Source organism: Musa acuminata, chromosome BXJ1-4, assembly GCF_036884655.1.
Source record: "Musa acuminata AAA Group cultivar baxijiao chromosome BXJ1-4, Cavendish_Baxijiao_AAA, whole genome shotgun sequence".
In the NCBI taxonomy this organism is placed as follows: Eukaryota; Viridiplantae; Streptophyta; class Magnoliopsida; order Zingiberales; family Musaceae; genus Musa; species Musa acuminata.
Genome location: NC_088330.1, coordinates 7,145,203 through 7,161,234, shown reverse-complemented (window position 1 = coordinate 7,161,234; position 16,032 = coordinate 7,145,203). Strand labels below are relative to the sequence as shown.

General features: G+C 46.3%; 2 protein-coding genes across 2 annotated transcripts; one reads left to right on the top strand and one right to left on the bottom strand.

The window, feature by feature from the left end:
- The first annotated feature begins 2,931 nt into the window (after nt 1-2,931).
- Nucleotides 2,932-7,289, top strand: LOC103981625 (potassium channel AKT1-like). Its single transcript, XM_009398372.3, has 11 exons — nt 2,932-3,131; nt 3,870-4,235; nt 4,322-4,379; nt 4,474-4,791; nt 4,889-5,134; nt 5,217-5,315; nt 5,397-5,429; nt 5,507-5,692; nt 5,755-5,949; nt 6,058-6,133; nt 6,215-7,289. Exons 1-11 carry the CDS (start codon nt 2,932-2,934, stop codon nt 7,090-7,092), a joined length of 2,655 nt encoding a protein of 884 aa, XP_009396647.2. The 3' UTR covers nt 7,093-7,289.
- A 2,575-nt stretch (nt 7,290-9,864) lies between these two features.
- Nucleotides 9,865-13,686, bottom strand: LOC135644522 (probable inactive receptor kinase At2g26730). Its single transcript, XM_065162172.1, has 2 exons — nt 11,919-13,686; nt 9,865-10,791 (listed from the first exon to the last, which is right to left on the bottom strand). Exons 1-2 carry the CDS (start codon nt 13,255-13,257, stop codon nt 10,157-10,159), a joined length of 1,974 nt encoding a protein of 657 aa, XP_065018244.1. The 5' UTR covers nt 13,258-13,686; the 3' UTR covers nt 9,865-10,156.
- Nucleotides 13,687-16,032: the final 2,346 nt, after the last annotated feature.

Sequence of the window (16,032 nt, the reverse complement as noted above, 5' to 3'; positions counted from 1 at the left end):
TACCTGTAGATATCAAGTTAAGACGAATATCTGGAACATGCCTTACATCTTTGAGTATCAATTTGCTCCCAATACTGGTCTCCAAGCAAATATCTCTAATACCCACAATCTTAGATGTACCATTGTTTCCCATTCTGACATTACCAAAATCACCAGCACTGTAAGATCTAAAGAAATCACCATGAGAAGTAACATGAAATGAAGCACCAGAGTCAATTACCCAATTACTATCCTGAGCTACAAGGATAACACAACCTTCATCATAGACAATAGTGATATTACCTTCAGTAGCAACTGTATTAATCTCTTTCTCATTTTTCTTCATTTCATTCTGTTCTCGCTTCTAAAACCTACACTCTCTCTTCATGTGACCTGGCTTATTACAGTGAAAACATTTGATATCTCTTCTAGACTTGGATCTTCCTCTATAACCATATGGATTTCTGCTATGACTTCTTCCACGTCTTTCTTGTTTTTCAATAACAAATGCACCAGAAGAAGATTCACCCTGTTCTTTCTTTCTTGCATCTTCATTTAGCAAACTGTCTTTAACCATATCTATGGTTAGAGTCCCCTCTGGCGTGGAGTTACAAATAGTCACCACATACGTTTCCCAACTTTCTGGTAAAGAGCTGAGAAGTAATAATCCCTGCATCTCATCATCTATATTCATTTTCATAGCAACCAACTTGTTTGCAAGACTCTGAAATAGGCTTATGTGCTCAACAATGTTGCCACCATCTTTATATTTCAAATTTACAAGCCTTCTGAGGAGAGAAATTCTATTTCCCACTGTCTTTTTCGCAACGAGATTTTCTAACCTTTGCCAAACAATATCATCTCTGATTTCATCTGAAATATGCTCATGCGAGTTTATATACATCCATCTTCTAATATAGGCAATAACTTTTCTATGTTGAACTTCCCATTCTTCATCGTCCATAGTAGAAGGTTTATCTTTAACCTTGATAGGCTTATATAAATATTTGCAATAGAGCAAATCTTCCGTCAGACGCCTCCAAGTAGAATAATTTGATGAGTTCAATTTAATCATACCATCTGACTCCATTTCAATCACATAAGAAAACTAGCACCAAACAACCTGATGCTCTGATACCACTTGTTGGGAAGAAACCTGTTAATTCAGAATAATCTTTTCCCTCTTTGTGTATCAAAATGGGTTCCTTATCAAAATACCAACTTGATATCCAAATGAAAATATCAACCAACACAGCATAAACAATAGAGCAATAAATCAATCACACAGTGAGACCAAATCTTTTTAACGTGGAAAACCCAATGTGGGAAAAACTACGGGACCGTAGTCCACCTCAAACTTCCACTATCAATAATAATGATAACAGATTTACAGTAGGCCTTCTCTAGAATAACTAGAGTATCAGAATAATATCAAGAACATAGATCTTGGCTCAAGAATAGCATATCTTCAGCACATAGGTGGATCTCCTCCAAAGAGAATTCTATGTCTCACAAAGTGAATATCACAGGAAAATACCTTAGAGAGGGTAAACTGCAGATCAATACCGTTAGGATTGTAGAGTTTGCAAGGATTCTCCACATAAAATTTAGGTCGAAATTAACAACGTTTGGTCACCGATCGTCAAGCAGAAAAACTCAGAAATCTTACTTTCTCTTTCTATTTCTCTCTCCTATTTTCTCTTCGTGCCGCCGCTCGCTGCACGCTCTTACTCTAATCTCAACTTTACCAACACATCACCCTACGTCTATATCACTAGACCAAATGAATATTCTCCCCCGGCCGCTATCTTTCTTTCGCCAACCCCTCCCTCCTCCGTCCAACCTTTGATCCAAGTCACTCCCTTCTTCATCGAACATCAATGCTCGATGGTTCAAAATGAGCCTTCATGTTCGATATTTCAATGAACCCCGTATTGGTCTTCTATAGCACCTACCTATACGAGGCATCGCTGCCTCAGCAATTCATCCTGAAGCAACTGTTTCGTCCAACCACAGTTATTGTTTGGGTGCATCGAATTCATTGATCTGAACTCTCAAACAAGGCCTCATGTCCACAGCTGGGAACCCACAAGAATGGTTGGGTTCCATTAATGCGGACAGAGCCTAAGTTTAGATTGCAAACAAACGCGCGTTGAATTCACTGATATGAACTCTCAAACAAGGCCTCATTTCCACAGCTGGGAACCCACAACAATGGTTGGGTTCCATTACTGTGGACGTATAGCCTCTTGTGGAGATTGCAAACAAACCAATGGTGCCCATCCTCGACTTATCCAAGCAAGTTACTATTTATTTGGGCAAGTTGAAATTTAATGCGTCTAACATTGTTTCTACACTAATCAAATTAAAGATAGATCACATTTATATAGATCGTGTTAATCAAATATAACATAGTTCATTTACTATTTATATACATAATTATTCAATTGGCTTCCTTAATGTGATTTAAAGGCTTTTAGTTCAAATTTAATATGGTTTTAGGTTAATCCTATAACGCACAAAACATATAGCTATTGATTATCACTATGTAGTGAGACAAAGTATCAAACGGGGGTTCTATACATACACATGATCGATCGATCGATCGATTAACATAATTTTGATTTAACTAATGAAGTCAAGTTTCATTTAATTTATGTTTAAGATTGAGATTTTCAATAGGACGCGGGTATTAGGAGTTTCTTTAAAAACATTATCAACATTCTTTGAATCATTATTCTTTCCTAACATTTTTTTATTGTGATTTGATTGTAATTAGCCAATTATATTGGCCCTACCATATATGGTTCTTCAACCAAATCTACGGATATTACCGTACATTGCATATCGAGACATCCATCTCTATAAGAACACCGACCATGTAGTAAATAAAAATCATACTCTCTGTGAGTGTTTGATGTTCTAAGCCTTTCAACGCCAATATCAACAGCAATGGCGAAGGAGAGGAAGGCAGCGAGGCTCAGAGCGCCGCCGGTGACCACGACAGGCGTTCATGATGTGGAAACTGAACTGTCGAGGGAGGCAAACCTCTACAACTTGTCGAGCGGCATCCTTCCTTCCCTCGGCGCCAGGAGTACTCGCAGGGTCAAGCTTCGGAGGTTCATCGTCTCCCCGTACGCCCGCAGATATAAGTACGTACCTTGATGCATGAATTCATTACATGTCACATCATCACTATAAGCTACTAAATGATACTCCCCCACCTCTTCTTCTTCTTCTTGGTTCTGTGAGATGCGTGTTCGGACGTCAACCGGGGTCTTTGTTTCTTGTTCTTGTTGACATAATATGTGGTAGGAGAAAGCGATCGCGTGAGCTATGATGATTAATGCTTGTGTTTCTTTTCTTGGTTTCTTCTTTCACCGACGTCTGATAATATTTATTTCCGGGTTTGCATGTTACTGCAATTCTACTTAAACAGGAAACAATCCATAAATGTCTTTGTTTTTTATTTGATCGATACGCATATTTATCTCTTTTCCTTGCAAACTCCCTTACTTCATAATCACCTAACAAAAAAAATAAAATATAATTATACTAAATATAATCTATTACTATTATGTCCCCATGAGCATTGATGTCGGAATTCTAACCACTTCCTCTTCGATCATCCTTGGAACCCTATCTCTGTGAACGTTACATCTATTCTCTCCGAAGAAGGGAAAAAAAAAATATACGGAAGTAGCTAAAAATATTTTTGGAAGTAAGTGATAATTTGAGGACATTCATGTTCATCTACAAAGGAATATCTCAAAAATATTAAAAATTATAAATAATAATCCATAATTAATTATTGTTTTGTGTTAGTCTTTGCTTCTTTTTCTTTCGGAAGACTTCCCACTGGTTGTGTGATAGCAAGTAGTTGGGTGCAGAGCCTGGGAGACTTTTCTTATCGTTCTGGTCGTTTACACTGCGTGGGCGTCGCCATTCGAGTTCGGATTCCTTGAGAGATCGAGGGGAGCTCTGGCGCTGGTGGATAACGTCGTCGATGCATTCTTCGCAGTCGATATCGTCTTGACCTTCTTCGTGGCTTACGTCGACAAAACATCTTATCTGCTTATAGACAGTCGGAAGAAAATAGCTTGGAGGTACCTATCCACCTGGTTCGTTCTGGATCTTGCTTCCACTGTACCTTTAGAGATCGTCCGAAGGATTCTACCTCGCAAGCTCGGATCTTATGGGTTCTTCACCATGCTTCGGCTTTGGCGTCTCCGAAGAGTTAGCTCACTTTTCGCTCGGTATGGATCTTATGGCTTCATGGTTCCCATTCGTATAAGTTTTCTTCGAATAATTGTCTTCATGCTTTTACTCTTTTGGTTTGCAGATTAGAGAAAGATAGGAAATTTAACTACTTTTGGGTTCGATGTGCGAAGCTTACCTGTGTAAGTGTAGTAGTTGGCAGATGCTTTTGCAAGTGTATATTGAGCTGCACGCACCTCTAAACCACCTTCATCGTTTTCTGCTCTGATCTCGCAGGTCACCCTCTTTGCGGTGCATTCTGCCGGTTGCTTCTTTTACCTTGTCGCTGCAAGGTATCATGATCCCAGCAGAACATGGATTGGGGCGTCTATCCCCGACTTCCATGTCAGAAGCTTGTGGGTCCGTTATGTCACATCATTGTATTGGTCAATCACCACCCTGAGCACCGTGGGGTACGGAGACTTGCATGTTCAAAACACATGGGAGATGGCGTTTGCCATTGTTTACATGCTCTTCAACCTCGGATTGACCTCCTACTTGATCGGAAACATGACCAACTTGGTTGTGCATGGCACCAGACGAACTAGAAATTATGTAAGATCGTCCTTTGTTTCCCATTGCTCATGCATGCGTTAGACTAACTAACATGCATTTGCTTTCGGTGGATGGATGTGGAATTGTACGTACGTAGAGGGATTCGATTCAAGCAGCCACAGGTTTTGCTCAAAGGAACCAGCTCCCGGACCGGCTGCAAGACCAGATGATCTCGCATCTCAGCTTAAGGTTCAGGATAGATTCTGAAGGGCTTCACCAGCAAGAAACACTCGACACCCTTCCTAAAGCCATTCGTTCCAGCATTTCCCACCACTTGTTTTACCCTCTCGTTGCTAAGGTCTACTTGTTCCGGGGGGTCTCTCATAATATGCTTTTCCAGCTGGTAATGCTGCATACTGAATGCTCAATGCTCTAATCTTTGTTATCTTCTAGTCTTTCTCACTACAGTGGAAAATGTTTTGAAGGTGTCAGAAATGAAGGCTGAATACTTTCCACCAAGGGAAGATGTCATCTTGCAAAACGAAGCGCCTACAGACCTTTACATAGTAGTCACCGGCATTATGGTAATAAATACTCTGTGTCATGTGACAGATCTATTTGACTCCATTTTTTCTGTACAAAGCTGATGCACTAAAACTTGGCAGGATTTGATTGATCATAAGAGCGGAGCCGAACAGGTAAATCGAGGAAAGATGGCTATCGACAGAGATGCCAAATTTTGGATTCTGTGAATAATCTTGTGGTTTTTATGAAGGTTTGTCGAGTGGCAAAGACAGGTGATGTTGCTGGGGAGATAGGAGTCCTTTGTTGCCGACCACAAGCGTTCACAGCACGAACAAGGTCATTGTGCCAACTCCTGCGTTTGAATCGTACCACGTTCCTCAGCATCGTTCAGTCCAACTTTGGAGATGGCACCACAATCGTGAACAATCTGCTTCAGGTTCTTACGTTATGCTTGCTTACCTCTCTGTGCTAATCTCATGCAGCGTCGTTTTTGTACAGTGTCTGAAAGCGCAGGAGGATCCTGTGATGATGCGAGTGCTGCGGGAGATAGAGAATATGCTGGCGCAGGGCCGATTGGATTTGCCTCTGACTCTATGTTTTGCAGTCACCAGAGGTGATGATCTGCTACTGCATCAGCTCTTGAGACGCGGCTTGGATCCCAATGAATCGGACAGCAATGGACAGACTGCACTGGTGCGGAACTCTTGTGATCTGGCTCTTAATAATCCCTGTTCATTTTCACCTGAAGTTATTAACGCTTGCTCTGACTCCTCTTTATGCTTTCCCCGTCTTGTCAAGTAGCATATAGCAGCATCCAAGGGAAACGAGAACTGTGTTCACCTCTTGCTAGATTATGGGGCGGATCCCAACAGTCAAGGTATGTGTTCGCAAAAGATGAACGCTGTGACTCTCCATACTCGAAGGAAACCGGTTTTGAAGCACAGCAATTTACATGTAGATTCCGAAGGAAGTGTTCCTTTGTGGGAGGCCATGGCGGGGAAGCATGGGAATGTTGTCAAACTGCTGATAGAAAACGGGGCGAATCTCTCATCCGGTGACATGGGCTTATTCGCCTCCACGGCTGCGGAGCAGAACAGCTTAGAGCTGCTCGAGGACATCATCCGTTGCGGGGGCGACGTGACGGTGCCCGAGAGAGACGGGAGTACGGCACTTCATCTTGCCGTCTGCCAAGGGAACGCCGAGGTCGTCAACTTCTTACTCGAACAAGGAGCTGACATGGACAAACCGGATTGCCATGGTTGGACTCCCAGGAATCTCGCCGATCAGAAGGGTCATGCAATGATCAAAGCTCTGTTTGAAGCGAAGAGAGCCCAGAATATCACTTGTATGTCTGTGTCCGATTTGGTTGGCAGATGCAGCGGTGATCCTGCAGTTCCACTTCCACAACTCACTGTGGGGAATTCGACTCGGGAGGGAAGCGATCCGACGCGGAAGACAAACTTCCACAACTCACTGTTCGGAGTCATATCAGCTGCCCGTGCCAACAGGAAAAGCGACAGTGGGTTTCTCTCGTCCGTTGCCTTGCCAAGGTCCGCTGCTGTGCTCGGTGGTTCCAATGGTCACAATGGCCTACTACGAGTAACAATTAGCTGTCCGGAGAAAGCGAACTCTGCTCGTAAACTCATACCATTGCCAGGTTCATTGGCGGAGCTCCTCGATCTTGGTCGCAACAAGTTTGGCTTCTTGCCTACTAAAGTGCTCACTGAAGAAGGAGCGGAGATTGATGACGTGAAGGTAATTAGAGACGGAGATCATCTTGTTCTAGTCAGTGATGCTTGGACCGGAGAAGGAAGCAGCAAACAAGATGGAGCATGAAGCCAACATATTAGCAACTGCTGGTGGGCTCCTCTGCACTTGTATCGTCATGCAATGACATGAATAAGCTTCCAGCTTCCACTCGACATAGATGGTCTGTATGGGGCCTCGATTTCGGCAATGTAGGATTAGATACGCAATGATACGATGCTTTTTTACATGAAATGAATGAAATAAGCTCCTCTGCAGCTTCCACACATGCGCGGTTCACCAGCCTGCGTTGTGCTCCTCGGCCTCCAGCTCCCGAGACCACACCTGCGCGGTTCACCCGCCTGCGTCGTGCTCCTCGGCTTCCTTGCTCACCAAAACCGCGCCTCCGCGACCATCCTGCTCAGAAGCTGAAGCCATGCCTCGGACTCCCGTTACAACGACCGAAGCATAGCTTCTTTCCGAGGGAGAATATGATGAGGGTAATAATGGCGACAAGACTTGAGTGACATCAGCTGCCCTAAATAACGCACCACACCCCAAGGTCAACGCGGATCGGGGCACCAACCAAGGCACATTAACGCCCCGCCTGAACTCAGTCCTTCACGCCGACGCCATCAGCTCTCAGCCAACAACCTCAGCATTGGACTCCGTACACCCGACCGAGGCAAAGGAGCACGTCGGTCGAGGCGTGCCTATACTCTGCGGTAGCCCGGTCGTCCACGCAACCCCAGTGGCCATGTCAGACGCCACGCGAGGTACTATCCTGCTCCTGCAAACAGCCACATTAGGTAACATCAAACTCATCTATAAATACCCAAGTTCTAAATGAACAAAGGGAGGGTGACTCCTTCGACTTCTTTGACTTCTTCACTATGAAAGCTCTCTTCCACATCATCTAACTTGATCGTCGGAGGGGTCGGGCCGAGCTTCCGACCTGACCTTTGTGCAGGTGCAAAGACGACAACTCCCGCCAGGTTCCCGGAGGGATCCGACAACACCGTACGCGCCCACCCAGACGGAGCCAAGCTCGCCTTGGAGAGATCCCCTCGCCAACCAAGCCTGAACCAAGCCGCGTCGACCTCGAGACCACGGCTAAAAAAGTTACTTACCGTAACAGATATTATATTAAAAAATATTATTTAAAATTTATAAAAATCTAGGAAATAACCCCAAAAAAATTTAAATAATTCGCTCATAAATATTTATGAATACCAACAAATACCAGTATTGGAAATGAATCCATGGAATGTAAATAACAAAGTCAGATCCCATCTACTGTTTTGCAATATTTCGATTACATTTCAATAGATATTTCGTTCGGCTCAAGTTAGCCTTTATGCAGACGAAGACGTGAAATAGAGGGTGGGTTCGGAGAGTGCGAGGCGAAAGGTAAAGCGGGATGGGTCCCGCCATTTAAGCTGGCATGGGGCCTCCTGCGCCGGTCCACCTTGACGCGGCTGACACCAATGAACGGTTTTGGCCTTCTCCTCTTTTTCTTTGCCCGCTCGGACGGCATCCTTTGGCGGAAACGAAAGTGAAAGAATAATACAGGAAAAAGCTGATAAGAAAGGACGAAACAGAGAGGACAGTGACGAGCGGCCAGCCTGTGCCACTACTCTCTTGCTCTTCTTTCGCGTCTCCATAATTTTTAGGTGGGATAGCAAGACAAAAAAACCCTCTCACAGAGGAGATTGGTCCGTCGGGCTCCATCCCAAGCCACCATCTCCTGCTGCACGGGTCCCGAACCGCTGTTGCCGTGATACCTGCTGTAAGGCTTCGAGCTTACCGGAGCCGAATTCCTCACGACTAATATTACGATTCCATGTACTGCTTCGAGAGGAACATAAAATACGCCTAGAAAAGCTGCATGTAATTTTGCCTCTCAACGTCGATTGCCACGAGAAACAAGCAGCTTCGATGTATTTGCTATCTACCGGTGAAGCTTGTGCTTATGTAGCGTTTTCTGGGCCAAAGAATGAGCGGAACAGATTCCAATCAGCATGTGAAGGCGGTAGATAGATCAAATGTAAATAATCTGATCCACTTTGATTCCAATCAACATGTGAACGCGGTACCACATGATTAATGTTAATTTGATTTGATTTTAGATTACTATTTGTAAGAGTCCTAAGGTGATCGAGATAATAACTCGGACATCGACATCGTCCCTAGTGTTAACCTACACAAAGATCAAAATCAAATAGGAATCCAATCAGATCAATTCTTAAGATAGAAAGTGATCTCAGAAATGAACAATGATAAATTTTATAATAGTCAATTACGAGTTAAGCCCAAGAAAATATTATATTAGATAGGTGAAATATTCATATTTTGGTCCATCACTGTTGTAATGCCTATGTGGCTGAGGCTACCACACTCTCATGCTGACTGGCTTGACACATGACGAATTAAGTATGATTAATGTGTTGCAATATCAAATAAATATGATCGGGCCAGATGTTGCATCATCCGGACCACATAATTAATGTGCTCTCGTAATAAATTATGTATAAGGCTGTTGTCGATGAGATCTCTGTTACTTTTAATTTGATTTGATTTCAAACTGTGTGTGTGTGTAAGAGTCGTAAGGTGGTCGAGATGGTAACTCCGATGTCCATAATAATATCAGATTAAATCCCTCCAACATCAAATTAAAACTGAGATAGAAAATAGACTCAATAGAAGTGAAATATTCATATTTCGGTCCATCAATTATCCCAGAAAGAAATTATCCTAAAACAAATATAAAAGCACATAGAATAAGAATTATGTCAAACATGAACATCACTTATGACAATTAAACTAATGCGATGGGAACAAAATTAAGAGACTCAGAGAGTGTAAAAGAATTGGAATGATGAACAGTTGACAATGCCATTCATTACAGTTGTTTAGACAAATCCAATTGATTCCCAAGAGAGGCAGGGAATCCACTCCATCAACATCAACATCCACACAAACAGCCCCCAGAACAAATTAATTCTGCGGAAGAAGAGAGGAAAAAACGAAGAAAAGAAAACGAGGACTTGGGGAACGACATAAAAAGAGAGGAAGAAAAGAATACACGATAGCTTTTGTCTATGTGGATCTGTTCCATCGATCCGTCGTCCCAAGAGGCGCGAGCAGCAGTCTTCTATGGCGTGGTGGTTGGGGGCGGGGAGGGCCCACCCGAACCAACAACCCGCCTACCCTCGTCGTTGCTCTCTGTCCGGTTGACGATCTCCTCCATCATGCGAACGACATCCGGGAGGTCGGGTCGTGTGTCCGGCACGATAGCGACGCAGGCCATGGCGACCTGGAGGAGCTGCACCATCTCCTCCTCGATGTTGGGATAGCGCATGAGCTCCACGTCGAACACCTCGGCCGTCCACTCCTCGCGAACCACCGACTGCACCCATCGCGGCAGGTCGATGCCGTCCTCGCCCAGCGACGCCTGGTTCGGCGCCTTCCCTGTCAGCAGCTCCAAGAGGAGCACGCCAAAGCTGTAGACGTCCGACTTGAAGGTGGGCCGCCGTGTCTCGAGCACCTCCGGGGCGCGGTAGCCGGCCACGCGGTTGGGTGGGGCCGTGGTGCCAAAGAGAGTGTGCAGGCCGAAGTCTGAGAGGGCGGCAGAGTCGAGGTCCGTGCGGAGGAGCACGTTGGAAGCTTTGACGTTGCCGTGGACTACTTGCGGCGCCGTGTGCAAGTGGGACAGGCCGCGGCCGGCAGCGAGGGCGATGCGCATCCGGCTGTCCCAATCTAGCGGCGTCCGACCCGATCCCCGACTCCCTGGTATCAGTAACAAGGTAGACAGTTTCAATCAATAATTAACTTCTTGTACACCGGGAATACGACAGACTGAGACACTTAATATTTTCCATGCATTCCAATTAAAAAGGACATGCAGTTCAAGAGTAGCTAAGATTCTGTCCAATAATTCTTAAAATATACTTGCTTAAAGTGAGAGGCTAAATTAGAACGGTGACTTGACTCTTGTGTGAGGACGAGAGAACATTGTTGGTTAGTGCTGGGTCGAATCCAAACACAAAACAAGAATCACCGCCCATGGGAGCGACTGATTGATTGCGACACTGAAGCAACAGTTGAGGAAGAGGTTGTCGACTCGGTTGGGTTTCTTGTGTCAGCGCCGAGCGACCAAACACCGGACATCCTTTCTTGTGGAGACAGGGCACTGTGGTGACCAACGAGAGCGTACCACGTGTTGGTCGACAGGACTGGCAACAGGCTGGATGTAGCATCCGATTCCCAAACACACCCCCCTCTTCCTGTAATGAGCTCCTTAGACCCTTTTTTTTCTTTTAAGCAAATCCCATTCCACCAACAGCGAGGTGAAACAAGGTGCAGAACAGCGCCACGTCAGCGATCCCGATCGATAACCTCATCTCGCGGCATCACGAGTGCCGCGACTTTCTGTATCCACAGAGTAAGCACATGATGGTTCGACCTCTACACATCTGATAAGGAGGAATAGGATCAACATTCCCCGGCCAAACGGCCTGTATCGTCATCATCATCCCCGCCCACCCCCAGCGGCTTTCTACCTATCCATCCCGAAAACCATAGATTGGAACCGAGCGACCAGGAAACCTCATTGGCAACTACCACTACTTTGTTAGTACACCAACCAAAACAAAGGCTGCCACCACTCTCATTACTCTCTTTATTCGAGACAGGAGGGGAATAATAACATTGGTCGGTGCCGGAAAAGAGAAAGGGCTTCATTTCATATATTATAAATCGGAGTTTTCTATATACCAGCGTTTTTGTTGTAATTAATGTGAATTCTTTGGTGTCATTCTCTCAAAAAACGTGCCCTAATTATAATTTGCATAAGAAAACAGCTGAATAGAGAACCAAAAAATGGGGGCGGGGGCGGGCAAGGAGTGGATACTGACCGTGGAGGAGGGAGGAAAGGCTGCCGGCGGGGAGGTAGTCGAAGACGAGGAGCTTCTCGTCCTTTGAGTAGTAGTAGGCGCGCAGCGGCAACAGGTTGTCGTGCTCCACCTTGCCCAGCGACTCTATGTGCACCTCGAACTCCCGCTTTGAGACCGCCACGTCTTTGAGCCGCTTCACCACCACGGTGGTACCCTCCTCCAGCACTGCCTTGTACGACGTCCCCACACTCCCCTTGCCCAGCACCTCCGCCGACGCCCGCAGCAGATCCTCCAGATCGAAGCTGTACCCACCACCTTTCCCAACGAAAACCAGCCGGTTCCGCTCCGCCGCTGCCACCGCCGACGCCGTTCCGCTGCCGCCCACGCCGCCGCTGAGGTCGTCCTTCGACGATGACGTCATCCCCGTCTCACCCGACCTAGCCGCCGCCGCCGTCCCCTTCGCCGCCCTGTTCCTGGCCCTCTGCCGCCTCCGTCGGTAAGCCAAGCAGACTAGGAGTAGCAGCAGGATCAACAGCAGCACCACTCCCGCCGCCACCGCAATCGCAATTTTCGCCGCTTTCGACAACTTCTTCTTCGACGATCCGTTCACCGGGTTCGCCGCAGGCGATGGGGCTGGAGAGGGAAAGAACGGGTTGCAGGGCGGCAGGGGTCCGCCGCACAGATCTAGGTTTCCGACGAAGGATGAAGCGGAGAAGTGCTCCAAGATCTTGGGGATGGATCCATTGAGCCGGTTGTAGGAAACATTGAAGGCGACGAGGGAGCCGATGTTGATGGGGGGGAGATTGCCGGAGAGGCGGTTGTTCTGGAGGAAAAGGCCTGTAAGGTTGGTTAGGTTGTTGATGGCGAAGGGGATCGCACCGGTGAGGTTGTTGCCGGAGAGGTCGAGGCGGACGAGACGAGTCAGCTGGGTCAGCCCGGAGGGGATCGAGCCGGACAGAAGGTTGTTCTGGAGGTAGAGGTTACGGAGGAGTGCTAGGCCCCTGAAATCAGCGGGGATGGGGCCGGAGAGGCGGTTGGAGCGAAGGGAGAGCACGCGGAGGGCGGAGAGGTTGCCGAGGGTGCCGGACCGGATAGTGCCAACGAGGCCAACGCCGGGGAGCCGGAGGACCACCACGGCGGTGCGGTTGGCGTCGCAGGTGACGCCAACCCAGTCGCAGGCGGAGGAGTTGACGTCCCACCGAAGGCGCCGCTCGTGCGGGGTAGCGTTGATGAAGGCCAGCAACGCCGTCCGATCCTGCGTTGGCTCCGCCCGCAGCAGGCGCAGCGTCGAGAGCTTCCCAGTATCCCCGATGACGACGACGAGAAGGACGAGAACGAGCAGTCGAACAGGAAGCGCCATAGAGGGTAAGAGAAGAGGGGAGGCAAGCGGCGGATCGACAGAAGAAGGGAGGAAGGAGGGCAACGACGGCTACCGGACGGATAAAATTGGAGATCTTTTACGGCGATCGGAGGTGGTTGCAAGGAGCGCGAGCGCCATTGAGATTGAGATGAAAGGGAGTGTACTATCGGATGGGGTACTCTGAGAGAGAGAGAGGTATCACGAGAGGACGAGTAGGGGGAAGGAGAGGTGTGAGTTCTTTTTCTGTGGGTGGGATAGCGAGGGGGGAATTGGATTTAACTTTTGGGTTACCGGGATTACTTTTTCTTGGCTGCTTCGGCCACGGTGGACGACGCGACCCCTCTCTGCTCCGCCGTCGGGTGTAATTTAAGCGATCGATTGCATTCGCTTAAGCAGCATTGACGACGGTCCAATAATTAAAGGGTCGAGCCACCTTGTTGGTTCGGATATACCAAGGAAGGTCGACTGGAAATGTTGCGTGTCTTTGCAGTGTGGGGTGGCACAACCTTTCGTTTGTATTTTGGTTACCAGATACGGGTTTTGGAGTCACTGATTCGGGAGACCACATCAACTACAGCTATCAGCGTGGTGTACGCCACTAACGATGGTTGCCGGCGTCCTCCTCGCACTCCTTTTATGGGAACAAAGTTTTATAGCTATGATTCACCGGCACATTTCGTGGGAGAGGTAGATTCTATTTTTCAAGAACATTTCTGTACACCTTGATTCTGATACACAATTAATGAGGGGATAGTTGATGACGTCTCTGATTTGATCTCTTTAATGTTTGCCCGATAATTGACCTATAAAAAGATTAGATTCTAATGAGAGAGCGTTCGATACGATCCATCCGATGTTCGAGGACCTAAGTGAAATGTATATTTACAAATAGACAGTAATTATCATTTGTTATAGTAAATAGATGATCCTTGGCAGAGAGTTAGGCCTGAGGGGTAGGATTACTGTTGTTGTTGATAGGCTTGGGTGATAGCCACATCATTTTGGTCTCTCTCTCTCTCTCTCTCTTCGTGTTAGGTTGATAGCCACATAACAAGCTACAATTGGGGGTGGGTTTTTCTTTATCATTTGTCTCCATCGAAGGTGCACCTCGAGGCCTTTCTCGAATGTTAAGGTGTGTCTCAGTTCCAACTTAGTATATGACGGATTCAAGATTTATTGAACAATCTCGATGTATTGGGCTTCAGGTTTTCCACCCTTTGGTTTTGCCTTCGAGTTTCACACAAGAGGGACATCTTCGACGCATTTCCACGCTTGGTCTGAGAGGAGAATCTCGAGTGCATTTTCATGCTTAACCTGAGAGGAGTCTTAGTTAAACTCTTTATTGTCAAACCCTTGTTAGTGAAAAAAATTTGTAGTGTTGTGTCGAACGAGAAGATTTCTAAATGCTACATTAAGTGGAAACTTGAGCAGGTGCCTTGTGAATCAAGTCAACACTCTAAAATGTTAAGTGATGATTGAGAGGGGCATAAGACGGCCAACGCTACTTGTGGTGGGACTCATTTTCTAATTGACAGACCTCCAAAGCACCCTTTCTCTTTTTACTCACCTTAGCCAACTGATGATCGAGGGGGGGTCAAAGTCCCGCTTCAGGTTAATCTAACGAGGGGAGAAAAAGACCGATCCCTCTCCTCATGTAAAATAGTTCTACTTGATCCGAAGGTCATTAGGGACCTTCATATCAAGAGAGGTTTTTACGACTAAAACTAGATTATGACTCTAGAGCCCCTAGAGTACTTGTACCTCAAGTTCTCCTTTTCGCCCAAGTATCAAATTAAGGTACCTTAAACCGAGCAACGATCATTCGACCTGATGTGTAAATACCTCTACATGTAAATTCTCTCTATATTTCTTCATCATGAAGTACCTTCGTTGGTTAAGAATCCCTCGATGACACCTAACTCAACATACTATCTAATCATCTTCCTCGAGGAGTGCCACTATACCAGCATACCTAAAAATGTTATCTTTGCAGTATGGGGAGGCATGACCTTTCATTTATATTTTAGTTAACAAATACATGGTTTGTAATCATTGATTCGGGAGATTGCATCAACTACAACTATTAACGTGGTGTACGCTCTGAGGAATTTGTATTGCATCTTTCAACGTGAAATCCAAATTTGCTGCGTGAAGGGAAAAACTATAATGTGGAGTGAGGATTAAGGAAAAGGAACACAAAACACTATCATCTGGAGTGAGCCCTCTCGAACAGAAAAAAAAAGAAAGATGCAGGGGAAGGGATTCGGCTGTCCCCTCCGCCATGTGCAGCGGTAGTAGTGCTCTTTGCCTTTCTCTTCCCCACAACAGATCAGTAAAGGCAGAAGATGATTGAGACGCTCCATGCCTGAGCCCACCCTTACCAATCCAATCCCTCGCAAATCCTTGTGAGTGCTACAGTGTATGGATCTCCAGCGAGGGATCTATTTCCAACTTTTCCAGTTTGTCCCAAGCTTTTAATACAATCATCGACATCAGATGAAAAGTGTCCAAAACATCTTCTCCATGGGAGAGGAGATTACCTGCTACACAAGTGGGTGTGTGCGTCTCAAAATCACCTACAAGGTGACAAAGGACCTGCGAGTAAACAGGGGAAGGCTATTCAGTAAAAGAACATACTTTGGTGCTCACCAACTCGGTGGCCATTCACGTATTTGAGAAAGGCGAAGGAAGCGAAGCGATGATGTCTATGCGAGCGAGAAACCGCGAGAACAGAGCTGCTACAAATGCAGCGCCAGCAAACGTTCCCCGGCTGTG

Bases quoted from the DNA above. Each gene is read 5' to 3' on its own strand.
- LOC103981625 (XM_009398372.3), top strand. From the start codon at position 2,932: ATGGCGAAGGAGAGGAAGGCAGCGAGGCTCAGAGCGCCGCCGGTGACC. The intron at 5,135-5,216 runs GTAATGCTGCAT...AATGTTTTGAAG, and splicing joins ATAATATGCTTTTCCAGCTG to GTGTCAGAAATGAAGGCTGA. The intron at 6,134-6,214 runs GTATGTGTTCGC...ATTTACATGTAG, and splicing joins GGCGGATCCCAACAGTCAAG to ATTCCGAAGGAAGTGTTCCT.
- LOC135644522 (XM_065162172.1), bottom strand. From the start codon at position 13,257: ATGGCGCTTCCTGTTCGACTGCTCGTTCTCGTCCTTCTCGTCGTCGTC. The intron at 10,792-11,918 runs GTCAGTATCCAC...TACTGATACCAG, and splicing joins CCTTTCCTCCCTCCTCCACG to GGAGTCGGGGATCGGGTCGG.